The 17,924-nt window shown below is 36.9% G+C and overlaps 1 protein-coding gene across 6 annotated transcripts in view; it reads right to left on the minus strand.

Moving 5' to 3' along the window:
- Positions 1–2,551: 2,551 nt before the first annotated feature.
- Positions 2,552–17,924, minus strand: part of DLG1 (discs large MAGUK scaffold protein 1) — a 139,323-nt gene continuing 123,950 nt past the window's right edge. For 2 of the 6 annotated variants that reach the window (XM_056498726.1, XM_056498721.1), the window contains 8 exons: positions 16,619–16,652; positions 14,998–15,039; positions 11,796–11,846; positions 9,665–9,766; positions 9,256–9,428; positions 5,608–5,717; positions 5,156–5,247; positions 2,552–4,277 (listed from right to left, as the gene is read on the minus strand). In XM_056498726.1, coding sequence (XP_056354701.1) covers positions 4,171–4,277; positions 5,156–5,247; positions 5,608–5,717; positions 9,256–9,428; positions 9,665–9,766; positions 11,796–11,846; positions 14,998–15,039; positions 16,619–16,652 — 711 coding nt within the window. In that variant the 3' untranslated portion in view covers positions 2,552–4,170. Of the gene's footprint in view, positions 4,278–5,155; positions 5,248–5,607; positions 5,718–9,255; positions 9,429–9,664; positions 9,767–11,795; positions 11,847–14,997; positions 15,040–16,618; positions 16,653–17,300; positions 17,401–17,924 lie in introns of all 6 variants that reach the window. The other 4 variants (XM_056498725.1, XM_056498720.1, XM_056498724.1 and 1 more) reach the window with 2 other exon arrangements.

Genomic DNA, 17,924 nt, shown 5'->3' on the forward strand with positions numbered 1-17,924 from the left:
CTACTGCCTTGGCACCACCCACAGCCTTCACTCAATGAACCGCTCCACGGGCACACAGGGCAGGGGCAGGGCTGTGGAAGCACATCCTCACCCTGAGATCTGTATTCCCTATACCTGGGGCTCAGGAAGCAGGAGGAGATTCAAGGTAAGCAGTTTATCCTGCAGAATAGAAAGTCACTTGATGCCACATTCTCAGCATTGTCACAAATTGCATAAAGCCATCATCAGAAGTCCAGGCTCTTACAACAGCAAAGCCTGTACACTCCACAGGTGGTAAAGACACGCTAGGTGCACATTTCCTGAAATATAACAGCAATTGTTATAAAATAGCTGAATCATTCTGACTTATTGTAAGGTCTAAGGGAAGTCCCAGGAAAGATTCTCTCCTGGAAAGAATCAAAACTGCTGACAGTAGCTCTGTTAAAAGTTACTGTGAATTTTAGTGTAACTTTCATAGAGCAACCGCTCATTTGTGCCGCCCTTTTATGTATTTCTTATTAGTCAATGAACTAGCTGCCTCTAACACTTTGTTTAGATAAAAGCCATTGAGTGCTGCTCAGAAACAGAAGGGCTGTGTCTTGTGAGTCCTCACACCCAGGGAGAGTGTGAGCCACACAGCTTTGTGCATCCCCCTGTACAGCCATGAGTGTGGCAGGATGCCTCCAGCACTCATCAGCTACCTGACTGCAGTTTGGCAGGATGCTAGCTCTAACCCTGACTAGCACCTGTAAGGCAACAGCTGAGTCAATTAATTGCTATTTCAATTTTCAAAAAATTTCAAAAAATAGAGAATGATCCCTCCAGACAAAACCTTATGGCTGAACTCTGATTCTTGGCTCCCTAAAAGCATTTGCAATTAATTGCCCCTTTGCTGTCTTAAGTGTTAAAGAATAACCTGGTGCCACTGGAGTATTTCCAAATGTTTTCAAGGACCCAAGGATTGCTCAGATCCTTCCTGTACCCTTCCTACTGGCCAAATTAACATCTGCAAACATCAGGGAGAAAGGGCTTCAGGGCTTACATTCATATACAGATGACAAGACTGACAGTCCTAGCACCAGTTGCTTAAGACTGCAAGGGCAGGATTAGTAAGACACAAATCTGGTACCAGGGCTCTCCTGTGGTTCTTCTGATCCTCCATGGGAATGGTTTAGAAGGCAGAAGAGCAGCCTTTTTGTACAGGAGGTCTGTTCTAAACACAGCCCTCTCTAATCAATCACACAAGCACAGTTCGTCAAAATTTAGATAATTTTCTTATTTCATTTTTAATTCTATGAGTATCTGTGCTTTAAGGAGACATTAAATTTCCAGACCTAATTTTCAGCACAATTTAGCAAAAATGCCAACAAGGAAATAATATAATTTACAATAATAATAGAGGGCAACCAGTTTACTTTAACAAGCATGTATGTGTATAGCAATTGCAAATAGTTGGGTTATCAGGGAAGAAGAAAATCCACAATACCTTCACTGAGCTAGCAAAAGAGTGGTAATGCATCAGTATGATGCCATTTATGCCATTTGGATTTCCTAATTGCTCCAGTTGTTAAATTAGAAGCTTTTAACAAAGCATATGTATTGTAAAACAATGCATAATACAGAAAAGTGTACCCAAGAATTAAAGATATATCAGCACCCAATGCTGGAAAAATGAGACCCAGAGAAACACTAAGCAATGCAAAACCTGACAATTACACAAGGTAAGACAACAAGGAGCTTCAGGGCTCTCAGAATCAACTTCTCTGCCAGTGCTCAAAGGTAACATCGGAAACAAACAAAACTAAAAATGCAAAGCAAATACTCCAGAGTCCTTTGGGTTTTCTTGAAGACTTGTTTTCACTCCCCCCTGATAACAGTGCAAGGTAACTGCTGTGGACTTCAGTCAGAATGGAGTGTTTGGTGATACCTGGCTACTACAGGACAAGTGCCTGGGGGCAAAGTTCCGTGACAGCTACTCAGACACTCCAACATATGAAAGAGCAATTCCTCACAGACCTACTCAGCTGAACAGGGCTCTTTCTGATGGGTTAAAAAAGAGGTAAAAAGAAGTGTATACAGTACAGAGATCTCAGATGTGTTTGCAGATTTGATAGAGATTCATATCCTTCTATTTTTTTTTAGAGTTGCTCTTCTAAGATACCTCACAAGACACCTCAGTCACTTTCAAAGAGGGAGACAACAGTACACTTCTAACTATCTTAAAAATTTATGACATTATTTATGAAAAGCTGCATCAATCCAGTACACCATGCTCTTTCATGGGCAGGAACTCTCAGAAAGACAGCATACCTGATTTCCCAGATCTTGAAAATCAGAAACTCTTCTGGGGCATGCACCAGCAGCTTTAACCTCCTGCAAGCCTCATTAGCATCCCATCATCAGCAATAATTGTGTCACAAGTTTAAACCTGATTTTAATGCAGTCACTTCAGTAGCCCAATGTGGCCACCAGTGTTTCTCTAACACCTGATTTTCGTTTACAGTCTTGGTCAATTATTCTGCAGTGCTACACCACCTGTATTTATCATAATTAAAAACACACTTGACAAATATATTGTACAATAAAGTTTATTAGCTGTTCTCCTCTTTCTAACAAATGGAATGGATAGTGTTGATAATTCTTTACAAACCAAACTGATTTGGTTGTGTGACTGCCCCATGACTGCCATAAATACATCCCTCTCAAAAACAATCAGTTGCAAACAAGCAATGGCAGGTACCAAATAATACGAATTAGAGAATTTCATTATTGAAGGTTTTGGTACAACGTATTCATAACATTCAGCACAGAAGTTTGTGCATTGCAAATGGAAGATCTTATGCCTGTGCAATCCGAGACGAACACGTACAGAAAAAAAAATATATTGTTGATTCTGAATTCTCCCTTTGGTTAAGACATGCATATTACAAAGGGGACAGGGGAAGACAAACACCCGGAATTGCGTAGAAAAGAGGAGAACTTGCATGTATTTTTTTCTTGTACTAATATTCCCTGGACTTCATGCCCAGCCATCACAGCCCATTTGATTTTTCCGTGATTAAGGAAGGTAAATTCTAATTTGGTTTTTTTATTTTTATTCAAAACAAAAAGCTAGGAGTAGGTGGTAAAAGAAAAATATATATTTTATATATATATATTTATACGTGTGCGCAACTATGTAAAGAAAATAATTCCCATAGTTACAGAGTTTAGTTAAAGAAAGTTTAATATATATATATTTATTATAACAAAATAGGCAGTTATTGTGGGTAAAATATTCATTAAAATCTGACCCCTAAGAACACACACATTTTTAGGCTATGAATCATTCTCTCATTGCCCTAATGACCATCTCTGCAGCTGTTTTCTGAATTACTGCCAATGGAAATTTGGCATTCATCTGAAAAATACAGGTTTCCTAGCACCTAAACCTATTTTTAGGCTCAAAAAGTGTGATGACCATTATCTATAAAGAATTTCTGTAACACACTATAAATAGTGTTTCATGAGGAAGATTAAAAACATTACACATCTTTGTCCCTAGCAATTTTATTGGCAAAAAATGAAAAAATAGATTATAAGAATATCCATATGAAATTATGAAAATGAATATCCCTTTAGAAGTAGTAATGGGACTTAATGAAAATGCTAACTCAAAATTTGAAAGTTTCTTTCTAACTGCCTGGAAAGAAAAAAGATACCGTGACAATAGGATTGAACTCAGAAAATAAAACCTGAATTGATTGCCCTGACCAAACCATGCTATTAAAGTTAAGCGTGCAAAGTTACTCATAATTTACAACTTCCTTGAATACAACTTTTCTTTCAATTATTAAGAAATTTTAAAAGAATGTCTATAAAGTTTTTTTGAAAAATCTTTGAAAGTTACTTTCCCTTAAACATTAAGGAATTTTACCAAGCAATTCCCTCCCACCCCCACCCTAAACTAATAGCTGGTCAGGCCATTCCACTGTCATGTTTGAAAAATGGCAAACCAACAACACACAATAATACAAATTATTTAAACTAAGAGAGACACCAAATGTAAAGCATTATGGGAACTGCAGAATGTGATGGTTAGGGTATGAACCACGCTGGAAAGAACTAGAGGCAGGCTCCACTGGAAGGGCTTAAGAGTCGTCAGATGTAGTAGGTGATGTCAGTTAGAAAATGAAAAATAAAAATCTGTTTTCATAATTTTTCCTTTGCTGGAACCCAGATGTAAGGACCAGACTGTTCCTCTATGATCTGTTTCACTTGGTTGTAGATTTCTTCCAGAGTGTCTCCCTGGACAATAGCTGCAAAACATAATGTGGCAATCAGCAATCATCCCTCTTGTTGGTGCAGAACCCAGGCTGCTCCACGCCAAGCTGCTCCTTCCCCTCAGAGTGGCAGGAGGATTTCTGGTTGCTGAAGGAGCAGACACCTGTGGACATTCCTGGTTTCTGTGCTGCAGTGAAGCACAGAGTGGTACTGCAGGACACACAAAGCACTTCCTTGGGGACAGGAAGTGGCTTCCACTGTCCTATCAAGTATATATATATACAACTGATGAGTTTTTAACCTTTTCCTAGCCACATGTTCCAATTTGCCTGAGTCAATTCACATCCTCCAGTATTCTTTTTGGCCCAATTTTCTGAACACACTGGACACATTTGCAAGATGTTTGGTAAGGGACTCTATAATAGGAGGAATTTTCAAGATATGTTGAGAGCCCCATGACTTTCTGGGTGTAGACAGAGAGCTATAGGAAGAGCAACGTGCAGTCTTCAGATAAACTGACAACTGTGTAGCACTAAATGCAGAGAACAAGGCAGCAGGAAGACTGGGCAGGAAATTTACTGGTTCCTCTATCTTCCTCCTCTGTGAAGGGACCAGCCCATCCTGGGTCTCTGCCCAGCTGGAGCAGTCTGCTGCATTCACAGCTCTGCCCACATAAGATGTGGGACAAGAACAGGGCAAAAGTCATGCCACAGAAAATAAATGAACAGGGCAGCAAACACAAAAACACTGCAGAAGAGAACAAAAGGGAAAGGAAAGGAGCAATTGCCTGTCAGGATGGGAAGGAGGAGGGTTCATTTCCAGGCTCCTGAAGGTCATGACTTGACCAATCTCCCCGTGTTAGAAGCAATAAAATTTCAACTCTGGCAAGTGAGCAGTCACAAGCAAAACACACCTGTGAAGTGTTCAGTAAATTCTTGCTCCAGTTTCATGGCTCTCTCAAATGTCTTCCTGGCTTGCTCTTCCGTTAAGCGTTTATTCATTTCCCTGAAAGTGAGAACATTATACCTTCTATAAACCACTATCAAATACTTGGAGTCTTTAAAGTTTTAAACTCCTGTTTGAGTATTAATCCTAGTAAAAGGATTAAACCCTAAAGACACCAAGCAAGGACTGTACTGGAAATGAGCTGTTCTGGCATTATGTTGCATGGAATTTAACACAATGACATTCGTTTTCAAGCACTTTAACTTGGATTAGAAGCCCCGTCTTAAAGTTTCTAAAAATTAACTCTGGGAATTAAATATTATTTAAAACACAAACATAACAACTGTCTGCATATAATTTGCATCTGGCTTGTCAAATACAACAGTCTCAAACAAATTAGCCTGAGGTACTTTTACTCACATGATATTTTCCACTGTTTTGGGTTTAATAAAAATGGAGATTGGGTACAGCTGGGCAATCTGCAACCTTTTGATCGCATTACCAGAAACATCAAGAATGCAATGTTTACCCTATAAAGTGAGAGAGAAGGGAAAATGGTACTAAGCAAAGTGTAAGTCACAAGCAGCATACCATAATAATTTAGAAGAGAAAACATGTCTCCACCGAAACAAAGAAAATTAGAGTATTTGTATCAATGATACTGCGATTTTACCACTTTGGCACAAGGTCCCCCAATCTCCTCTACTGGATCACACATCATCTGAGATGTTCCTGACCCTTCTTCTTTGCTTCCTTCCTCCAGCACAGGTTGCAGCCCAATCAGCAATGCAGAATCAGATAGTGGAACAGCTGGACTTCAACCACACCACCAAAATTTTTTATTTCACTTTGTTTTAGCACTAATTTGAGGATGCTTTAAGGAGGTGACCATGTCACAGATGCAGTTTAGAGAGGAGCCAGATGATTTAACTGGCATACCTGAGGGAGTGCCCACCCCTGCTGGCAGGGAACTATGCCACCATATTCAGGTGGAACTGCACACAAGCCCTCTCCTCCTCCAGGTACCAGGCAGTACAAATACCACATTGGAGATGGTGAATGCAATTTATTTGTGTTAATTTATCATTCATCTCTTGAGAAACAAACATAATTTGACTTTCCTTGGGTAGCTGGAAAACAGTGTGGTAAGGCTGCTTTCCTCCCCCTTTCTATTCTCCCTCTATAAAGAATTTTCCAGCTTCATCTCAAGCTGTTCCTGTTCTCAGCTCCTTTCATCTCAGATATGCTAATTTCCACCTCAAACATTTTTATTTCTTTCCTTTCTGAGGAAACATAGGATTAATTTTGCATACCGTCATTTTAGAAGAGTACAGTGGAAGGAAAACAGAAAAGCACTCTCGGGTGACTACATTAAAAGCTTTTTCTTCCACAGGAGACCAATGTGAATTGAAGAAATCTGTGAGCCAGGATACAAACTCACAGGTACCATATAATCAAAGGTTACTCATATCATACAACACCATTCCTGAACTCCTGGGAGATCATTCCTGGAGTAATGTCTGAAATTACTGACATGCTTCTGCTTCCTGGCAGAAGAAATAACTAGGATTGTTTGCATTTGGTCTCTTTCCCAAGAAAATCAGAATTTTATTCCAGGAATTTTTAAAGAGAAGTGTTCTTCCCACACAAACAATTTATGTATCTGTTTGCTTTCAGCTGACAGATGTTTCCTGTGGGTCTGGATGCCAACTGGTAACATTTTAAAAAGATGTCTGTGTGTCCTAGCAGAGTATTTTACATGTACTGATCTGTCTATGTCTTTAAATGTGGCACATGCTCCAAGAACTGAGAATTAAGAGCATTACTTGGTCCTTTTTTATTTTTCAAATAAAACACTATTTGCTGTGTTTGGCCCAACAACTTATGCCAGGAGCCAAAGGGTAGAGGGCTAGAGAGCCAGCACAGTACCTGTGCTGGACCTTATGGGACATAACTGTGACAGTTTATTCCAAATCAACAATGAATGTGCATTAACTGTGGGCTCGAGACACAGAGATTTGCAAACTACTGAAGATTCCAAAGCAAAGAGGATATGAAAATTCTTTTCAGATTTGAAAGACTTTGAAGATTTGAAAGGCAAGAAAAGAAACACAAGTACATCATGATACAATCATGTTTTCATCCATGAAATGGAAGCTATTTGTTCTTTGCACAGTGCATTTAGAGTAGTATTTTATATAATTTAGTTCCTTTCTTGCAGTGTATCTGATTGAGAAGCACAACACAGCTGCCAGTGCTTTCTATAACTGAACAAGGACATCAGAAAGCATCTTTAGCTGTGTCCATTGTGGGTAAGAAATGAGAGAGACAGGGATCAGCTGGAAGCATGGGCAAATGAACACAACTGAAGGCTATTTTAAGAATACTGTTTCTGGTTCTTTTGGGGTAATAGCAGTCAATTCTGTTCTGTCTTTTCCTAAACTGATTGTAGAAAACTTGGAAATCACCTTTTGTATCCCAGCAATAAAACCCACTGAAAAGACTCATCTATTCAGCCGGATGGAGAAGAATACAAGGATGGGAGTAGTTCCAGATCAACCAATTTGCAGCCCTGTCAATGCAGTCATGATTTTGAAGTAAAGTTTTGAAGGATAGGACATTGTTTCCTAGAAAAATAATGTTAGCTGCAACTGAGAAATTGCTGCATCTACCCAAAGTCCCATGGTGCCTGTGCAAGAAATTTAGCTGCATGGAGACATCTGGGAATACTTTGTTCTTTGTATCCATTTATGAAAGATTCATTGCAATTTTGTACCTTACTAATCCCAACAGATAAAGAAAATAAAAGAGCCAATTTCAGGTCCAGGATGGAACTGAAGGATTGTATTTTTGCTACCAAGTAAAGCAACCTCCAACAGATTTATAATGTTTAAGCTGTTCAATAATTTCATCATTTAACCACATATGATAGTTTCACAGCTTTGTTCAGCCTCCCATACAAAGTATTGCTCATTTACTTAAACAATTCTGTAATTAATATTCTTTTCTTTCCTTTTCTCACTATATCTCATGAGGCCAGGTTCCATTCCATGTGGTGACGAAGACAGACGAAGAAAACATTACTTGACCCACACAATCTCACTGTGTTTGCCCTGGTTTTGCATCTAGTAAATTCAGTTGCCAGAAATAGCAATACTCATCCATTTGGTCAAAATGGTACACAGAGTTTTCCAGAGGACTAAACTACAGCCCTGTGGCACATGGGTTACTACCCACACTTACCCTCTGCATGTCCAGACTGACAATGCCCCCACTTGTGAGTTCCCACCTAGAAAATAGCTGGTCCTTCTCTCATAGAGATCAGATAACATTGGCTACTGTAAATGCACTGGATTTGTAAGCAGCAGAACAACATTCATCAACTCAACATAGAACATTTACAAAAACTTTTCGCCAAAATATTTTCTTTAAGACAAGCACCTTACTCTCAGAAACACTCTTCCCCACTTTTTTTTCAGACAGATCAAGTCAACTTCAGTAAGATTTCAGAAATAATTAGAATTTGCAAGAAATAGTTAATTCAAATCACTTTGGGATAGAAACAGTAAGGTCAATCTTCAAAATATATGGGTAGTTATGAAAAAAATACTTTAAAAATTGAATTCTTTACATTTACTCTCTTCCTTTTGTTAGCTAAAACCATAAGGAACACAAAGAATAACATTTTTGCAAGTTTTCTTCTGCACAGGTCTATGTCAAAAGGATAATCATATTAATTAACTCCACCAGCACTACTCTTAGTTAATGATCTGTGTATGTGAGCTAGGCTAATCAGCTTATAATTCCAATTATTTCATCTATAGTCTTTCTAAATGAGACTGCGCATTGTGGTTGCTCTTTTCCCACAATTTAATCATGATGCTTTCATTATTTCAAAGCTTCATTATTTCCTTAAATGCATCTGTGACAATGCACTTTATTTCTAGTTTTATACAAATTCCTAAAAGTCAGAATGTTCCTAATGGCTTTTTGCCATTCTTCTCTTTTTCCCTGTCAGCACAGGCATGTAATCACCTCAGTAAATGAAAGGAAGTGGCACTGATTTACCTTTTCTGCTACTTCTCGCACTGATTGGACACTTGTTCCATAAAGATGATTATTGTACTGGCCAGCTTCAATGAATTTGTGATCCTGAATATCCTTCTCCATTTGCTCTCGAGAAGTGACAAAATGGTAATCACGTCCGTCCACCTCGTAATCTCGTTTTGGTCTAGTAGTATCTTTAAATATAAACCAGTAGTTTTTAAAGCACAACAAAAAAACAGTGATTTTTTTTCTCTACAATATCCAAAAAGTCTCCCATTTATGCTGCAAAACTGTCACAATGAGATTGGCAATATTAAGACAGGTCTATGAAGTTTAAACAATATATTAGCTTTTTTTTTTAACCCAGAGGATGGTAAACAATTAGGAGAAAAATATCATCTAAAATGCTTCAGTATTTGCTGAGACTTACGTGGAACACATGAGCCAAATTTGTCTGGAAATTCTGAGATCAGGTCATCATTTATTCTGTCTTTCATGGGTCCCAAAACAATCACAGGTCGAGTGTAACTCACTAAGAAGCATAAAGGAATAATGTCAGTTATATTACATATGATTGTTAACTTAGCTTATTTTGATGAACTCTTATTTCTCACATAGCAATGATTTTAATACTTAAATGTACTTCTAAAGAGAAGAAAAACATGTTAGGAACATCAATCAGTTAATACCATAGTCATAGTAAGATGATAGACCTTTACTTTCAAATCACCATTCTCAGTGATTGAAAATTTATCTTAAATTATGAAGCGTTTGGGAAAAAAATAACCTCTTCACAAACTAACATCCTAAATTCTAATGGAAAAAGGAAAGATGGGTGGTTTGAAAATCTTTTCAATTCCAAGAGCCATCTAAACAGCAGCACAGTTCATAAAATTCTGTGTCTGTGCTGGGAGAAGCTCCTTTTCCTCTAAGACCACAATTAAGCACACCCATACAAACAACTCAAATGTTTCTGTAACTATTAACACCCTTACAAAATTAAGTGTAGTACCTTTTAAAAGTAGTTTAATTATTTATAACAGAGGATTTTGGCTGAAAATTAAGTTTAAGCAGATTATGTCTAATCACACTGTAAGAGCCATTAAGACAATAATGCCTAAGTATGTTGCCGTGATCGTGCAACTTCAGCAGTACAAATTTTAATTTTAGTTTCAATCTATCTGCAAAAGTAAGTACCAATTAATTAAAGTCTGGCCTATTAAATATATTTTGACTCGGAGCTATTTCCTTTCCACTGTATTGCTATATTCATAAGAGGAATGTCTTGAATCCAGTATCTGTTAACTTATTAATTAAGTAACAAACATCTTTGCTGTTTCTCCCTTTGTGAGCCCCTCTGGTGATGGGGCACACACAGATCAGCAGCTCTCCTGTGAGGGTGACAAAACTCCAGTTTCCTACTTTAGGCATAAATCACTTCACATCAAAGGGGGCTACCAATTCCCAATTTCTGGTAGGGTCTTAATTCAAGCATTTCTCATCCATAATTTTATTTGGCTTCTTACAATATTCCAAATTATATTATATAAATAATGCAGTCTCTCTTAGCCTTGTATAACAATTTTTACTACTTCTGGAAGATTTCTGGAAGATAAACTAGGGGCTTTGTGCATGATTATCAAGTCAGAGGAAAGTCTATAGGTGAATGCACCACAGTGCTATTAAAAACAACTTGGCAACACCACTCCCTGCAGGAAGCCAGACATGAAATCTTGGTACTCGAAGTTCCTGCTAATACATGATGTATATTTACTTTGACTGCCACCTTATTTGATAGGTAACAGATAAATACTCTTATTCTAAGAAAGGACATTCCTTTCATCAGAATAATTCACAAGTATATGAACTATGTATCAAATAATGTAACTCATCTGGTAGCACCTGTGCTAGTGATTTGGAAAACTGAAAAATTCTATGTCTATATTCACACAGCGAATCACAATCAAGACCAAGGTGAAAAGACACAAAACCATTCCACTGGAAATCAGTAAAAAGCATTTTTTTAAATGCAAGAGTGAGAAAACATTTTCTCCTATTGATTTTTATTTTCATTTCATTAAATTTTACTTTTTTTCTGGAAAAAAATCCCTTGGCAATTATTAACCAAATTAACCATATAAAAAAAAACATACAGAAATGGGAGATTGTTTAGAGACATTTCAACTGAAGTTGGTAAACGGACAAATGATCTATTCACACACTTTCTGCTGTGACAGAAGCAGTGAGAATGCTAAAGCAATATGAAACAGAAGAAACTATAATTTATGAGGTTCTCACTGACAAAGCTGTTAAGCATACTGTCTTTTCTTTCCATAATATAAATCACACAAGAAATTATTGAAGCAGCACACATTTGGATTCTGCACTAAATAATTTAGAGATTTTATTTAATAATTTATGCCTTTATGATTTATTCATTTGAATAACAGTAAGTTACAAGTGAAAAAGGGTGAAGAAGTTTATCCTGGTGCTTAGTACATAATGGCATGTAAAGCAGTCTAACAATTCAGATTATTTTATACTAAGTGAGATCTACAAACCTTCTTGTTGATTGACTGGTTCATATGACAACACATACTCCTCCTGGCCACCTAAAATGTAAATGCAAAGACATATCAATGTATTTTTTTCCTGCAGCAACATATTTCAACTGAGTCATTCCATGGACTATGATGATACAGACACTGCTCAGCAATAAGCATTACAATGATACTGATGAGGGACATCTTTTGAGAGCGATGAATTATAAAACTCACAAAGCTAAGCCAAACACCGAGCTTTAAAGCATAAGACACATACAGTAGAAATAACTTCCTGGTGTAGGCTGGCATGTCAAGCTGACATCAAGCACAGAAGAATTTTCAGGCATTGCTGAGGTGCTGTTCCCCACGTATCCTGGATGCAATGCATGCATGCTGTCATTCACTGCTAGAGCAATGCCACCTGCAGCAGCAATGCTCTCCATACTCTGAAGCCAGCTGTTATTGCAATAACATTTTTCCATATTTATACATGGCTGGCAACCATTTATGTCAAGGTGTACAGATATTCCATTAATTTTATCATGAACTGGCATTTATATAAACATCTTCAGCCACTCTAATTCTACCAAAAAAGCTATGACTGTATATACTAAAAAACTAATATTTTATCAATTAATTTTTAAAGACAAAGTTGAAAGCAAAGAATGCTTTGGATTGTTCTCAGCTCCAGGAAGCACATTAGCAGTGAATGAAACTAAAATAATTGAATCTTAAATTTGGACAGCTGTAGGCTTTTTAAATGTTAGTGAAAGCATTTGAAATATACCTCAGTTGCTGTCTCTCTAAAAGATTACTTTTGATCTAACATGATATCTCTGAGTAAAATTTCTTTCAACGAAATAACTAAAAATTAATTTTGACAGCACAGAATTTATAATTCTGAAGACACAAGCTCAAATTAAAAATGACATTGCTTTGAACTGAAGAAAAGACAGTCCTCCAATATTTCACTTGTCTAATTTTGGAACATTCTTTGATGTTGATAAACTATACTTAAAACAGACAAAGTAACATACCAAGGCTACATCACAGTTTATGTAGAAACAGAAGGCAAATGAAGGCTTTTATAAATGCATATAGTGCTTCTATATATCTAGTCTCTATTTCAAAGCAAATGCCACTGATATTTTCAATCTAAATGTTACCATTTCATTAACAGAAATATTTTTCTTATTTTGAAGTAAATTTGCAATCAAATTGTCCTACAGCAATACATGAAGGAAAAATTTAATTTCCTAAATTGTTGCAAGTGAGGAATACCTTAAGACAGACATGAAACCATGCAGCCTGTACATTTTAATATCTCAAAAAGTTACTCATGCAAATGGATTTTAGAAGGACAGTATATACTTTCCGAACCCTTTTTAGGCTAGGGAGAGGAATAGGGAATCACCAACTATCAACTCATCTGTGAAAGATCCAGCTCACATAGCATTAGATACTTCTTTGGAAAAGTCACATTACTATAAGGTCAAAGAGTATGAGCTAGTTATTTAGTTATGCAAACTACTAAAGAGATAAGAACAAATAAAAAGCATCCCCTGATTGAGGGCAAAAAGTATATATTGTCACTGCTTTTCAATATTTTGGAAAAATTAGTATTAATAGAATGAACCTTTTGAACAACCGTACTCATCTGTAATCAAGATAACTTTCATATTAGACAGCGGTAAGAAGAAATTAAAATCATATTTTAATAAAAAAGTGCTCGGAATTACACATTGAGATAAGCAAATCCATGACATTCATAATAAAATCATGGCTTCTCAAGTAACAGTTAAGTAAAAAAACTAACTAGTAGTACCAATAATGAGCTTTAAATGTAAATAAAGCAAGCTCTCAGAAAAACCTTGGAAGTGAGCAAAGAGAGGGAAGCAGCAAATTTAAGAAGAAACAGACATAGTTATAGAGTTTTAATGGTATGTCATTAAAAATTGCCAAAGGCAATTTCTATGTGTGCTCAATTCTGTGTTATTCTCAGGGAACACAGATGCCTCCCTCAATTGGTTTCTTTTCAATTACAGTCTGCAACACCACCAGCCCTTTGTATACGTTATATACATTCTCTCCTTCAGTGTCATCATCTGGAAGAAAATGTGGCTCATCACCTCTGAAAAGATCTACAGCCAGACAGATACATCTGTTAATGAACCACCTTCCTTATTATCCTGACATAAATTGCACATTTCTGCAATGCCCATTACACAGCAGGCAGCCAGGAGCTGAGCAGCAAACCACTGCATGACTTTCACTGTTCCTTCTTTTCGTATTTCTCTTCATACCCTCCACCTTCCTATGGTCCTGCTCTGGTCTATTGTGGCTTCCAGGTCTAGACTGCAACCTTACTGGGAAGCTGCTCACTGGAAATGAATAGTGGGATTCAAGTTCTTGCTCTGGTCTAAGGCATGTCAAAGCCCAGTAGAGCAGCACCATGCAGCCTATTACCCACCACCAGCATGGAGTGCTGCTGCAGCTCAGGTAATAGGAAACACTACTGGAGCTTATGCTTGTAGTCAAAGCAAACTGAGTGTGGTATTTAGAAGACACTACGTCTTCAAAGAGAGAGAGAGAGAGAACTGGCATGCTGATTTATCAAAACTGATTCCAGCAGTGAATGTGTGTCGTATGCTTTGAAGACAGTTCATAATAAGCACCCACACTTCACAAAATAAATGAGCTGAAAGCAAGGGTAAATACATGTTTGCTTATCTGTACTTTCACTGAAGTATATACATATTAAATCTGAGTACCAGTTGTGAAAGACTTTAGATAGTTGCAGCATTATTTAACAGATTACACAGTTTGGTTACACTTCCAGTATTAAGGCTCAGCTACATATAATTATATTTGTCAGCATTAAGTTTACATTTAAATTTAGTTTAGCTAGCTTGTGTAATTAAAAAAAAAAAAAAAAAAAAAAAAAAAAAAAAAGAGGGGTAGATTCAAATTAGGCTGAACTGAAGAAAATCACAGACAATAAAAATATCCATAAAGGAGGTTTGCAGTGATTCTAGGGAGTTTTAAAAACAAAGACATGGAACAATTTGCAGTACTCCACCAAATAAACACAGATTTCTCCTGAAGCTAACTGGGAAGTTCTATATAACATGTAAATACCCAGAAAAGACAGACAAACAAAACCAAAGAAGGAGCTACAAAACAAAGGTTCTGAATAAACAAAGAACTTAAAAACACTTACGGTAACTACTTTCACTATCGCTGGCATTAGAGGTTACATGCTCTGAAATTGCAACACAATGGGAAAAAAATAAGGAACATACACCAATGGCATGAGTCAAACAGAAAGAAAATTGACAAAAAAAAATCCAGATGAAAGACAATACTCATATCAATGTGCTGAAATCAATACATACTGCATATAAAAGTTTTAACGTACTTCTCATAGCTCTCAGGATCAAGCTTAATTTCATATGAAAGGAATTGGTGTTAATAAAAAGAAAAACATTAAATAGCACATAAAATAAGATTACAAAAAGTACACTCATAATTCACATGTAACCCTACAATTTTTAAGTTTTCACATGAGTATGAATTTTGTTGTGAAAAAATCCTAGGATTATGCATTTCAACTCTTATGCAGGCAATTTACTGATTACATTAGGCTATTGTTGAGAAAATACTGGATTATATTAGAGGAAATACAGTGTACCATGTAACTCAACTTGTATTAGGTGTGGTAAGGCTGTTTTTAAAAGTCTGTTCTGAAAAACAGACAAGAAACCAATTGTTTCTAGAACAGAATCAGCTAAGGATTTCTGGACCATCTTACATAGTTCAAACTAGGTATGATCATAAAGCCACATAAGCTGCTTATGATCTTATGTTCTAAACCATAAGGCCATAAAGCTTAGTAAAGTCTTCTTGTTTAGACCACGAATTCCTTTGAAACCAGCCATTTCGGAATTGAAAAATGAATGTTACAGCTACTAGAATTTCTACTTCACGATTGAGGACAGGTGCAGAAGTACACTGGCCCTTACAAGTAACTTCACAAACACTGTGCATTACAGTTATGCCTTGGGAAAACATGCTATCCTTAATGACCATTAGCCACATCCTTATAGAGTCTCCTTTTCCTATTGCATAAGTGTCTAACAGTGTATGTATTTAATATCTGTGATGAAAGCAAGGTCTTGGCTTTTTTTATTTGTCATTTTAATACATTTAGTGGTGGGATGTGTACACACAAAAAGATCTGCTAAGAGTACGCAGCGACTTTTGAACCTTACTGGATTCCAATAGTAATAAAAAACTGCTTCAAGTCACCCCTATTAAGCCCTCCACCTGGTCTAAAAGCATCATAAGTGTTCAAGTCAGACAGAAAAACTCCCATGGCATTTGTTAAGGAAAAAGTTTTCTTTAAGTAGCTGTAAACATCAGTCACCTAGAAAGAGGAATGAAAACTGTTACTAGTTAAAGTAGCATGGCAGTGGTTGTACTATTACTGTAAAAAGTCATAATGTTATTTTAAAATAAATAAAAATACGAGGACAAGATATAAGTAACATTAAACAATAATCACAAAATTAAAAACACAGTACTGTTAAGGACAAACAAGAAAGAACTGGTAAGCTGAAAACAAACAAAAAAAAAAAATCTAATGTGACAGTCACATAAACTTTACATGTTCCTGAAAGCAAAAATTCCAAAATATTGCAAACTAGGAAAAACATAAGAACCAGTTTTAGTCAACCTCCTTATACCAGTAGAGCACCAATCTCAAAGAGATCTGTCAAAAAAAAAAGTAGTAATTTTTCAGATGGAGGTTAAAATAACTTGGGAGTATTTTGATCACTTACTCAGGCCTTTTGATCCCATGTCGTCAGGGACCTCCTGCAGAGTAGTCCCCAGAGGGCAAGCAATAAAAAGACAATCACAAAGAAAATAATTGTCAGTAATATATAAAATTGGGGCTACGACGGGAGACAGTTCCTAGAACATCACAGGGAAAAAAAGTCTATAGAATTTGACTTGACTGGCACATGAAGTGCCATCAGTAATGCCAATGGCAGAGAACAGAGTTTGTTTTGAACCTGGTCTGAATTAGCAAATTTATGCAACTACATTTTGAGAATATAGAAAATCAGAATAACATCTCTTCGCTAGGAAAATCAAATTAGAATAAATGATTTTTGAAAAACCAGTCCATGGGACTGATTTGAGAAGCTGGTAAACTCCATTCTACTTTCATGAATACTGTGCCTTCTTCTCTAAGTCAGAAACAGAGAAGCATCACTGACAGCACTGGAAGGCAATTATCTCCTCCAGTTAGTCAACAGCACTGCCCAGTTTATTTCAAACTGGGATACTTGTGTTAAGTTTTATTTTAGCAGCAAAGGTTTGCAGTGGTTTTGCAGTCTGGATGGCACCACGGGCCCTGAGCCTGCTGCAGCTCACGGAACTGTCTCCTTGGTAACACCCTAGTGCAGTCTAGCAGGCCCTTCTACTGCGCTGCGCTCTCCATCAGTGCCACATACTTACGGTCAATATCACTGGTTTCCTGCTCACTCTGGTCCTTGTTCTTGTAGAAGGGAAATTTTCGGGAAAAGAGGTTCTTTTTACGCTTGTCATTGAATGACTGCTGAAGAAGAGAAGGAGGGGCAAAACAAAGGATGTCTAATGTCTGTGTGAACAAAGGCCCAGACCAGCAGCTTTGTGGAAGCTGACTCCTACAACCACATTATGCAGTGCATATCTCAGTTTAACCCTCATCTCAGCTCATTAGAAAGAGAGACTGGGATCATGACTTTGCTCATATCCTCCATGTTTCATGTGTTTAGTATTGAGAAAACTGGTTCATCCTATACAGCCCGGCCTGTATTTCACAAATTTAGGCATGCTGTGAGTGTTTAAAAAAAGTGGAAAACTAGGCTGCTGTAAGATGGCCAGACCATTAACATTTAATTGACTGAAAGTCAATTAAACCACTGATATTCTCATTTAGGGGTTACAGTACTTAAATTAAAAAAAAAAAAAAAAAAAAAAAAAAAAAAGCTGAGGCTTTTGCAAACAGCTGATATTATAACAGAACATCAGAAGTACTGTGGGCAGTGTTACCAACCAACTAAAAAGAAAAACCTCCAAAACTTGTATCAGTGTTTTACT

Source organism: Oenanthe melanoleuca, chromosome 9 (genome assembly GCF_029582105.1).
Source record: "Oenanthe melanoleuca isolate GR-GAL-2019-014 chromosome 9, OMel1.0, whole genome shotgun sequence".
Taxonomy (NCBI): Eukaryota; Metazoa; Chordata; class Aves; order Passeriformes; family Muscicapidae; genus Oenanthe; species Oenanthe melanoleuca.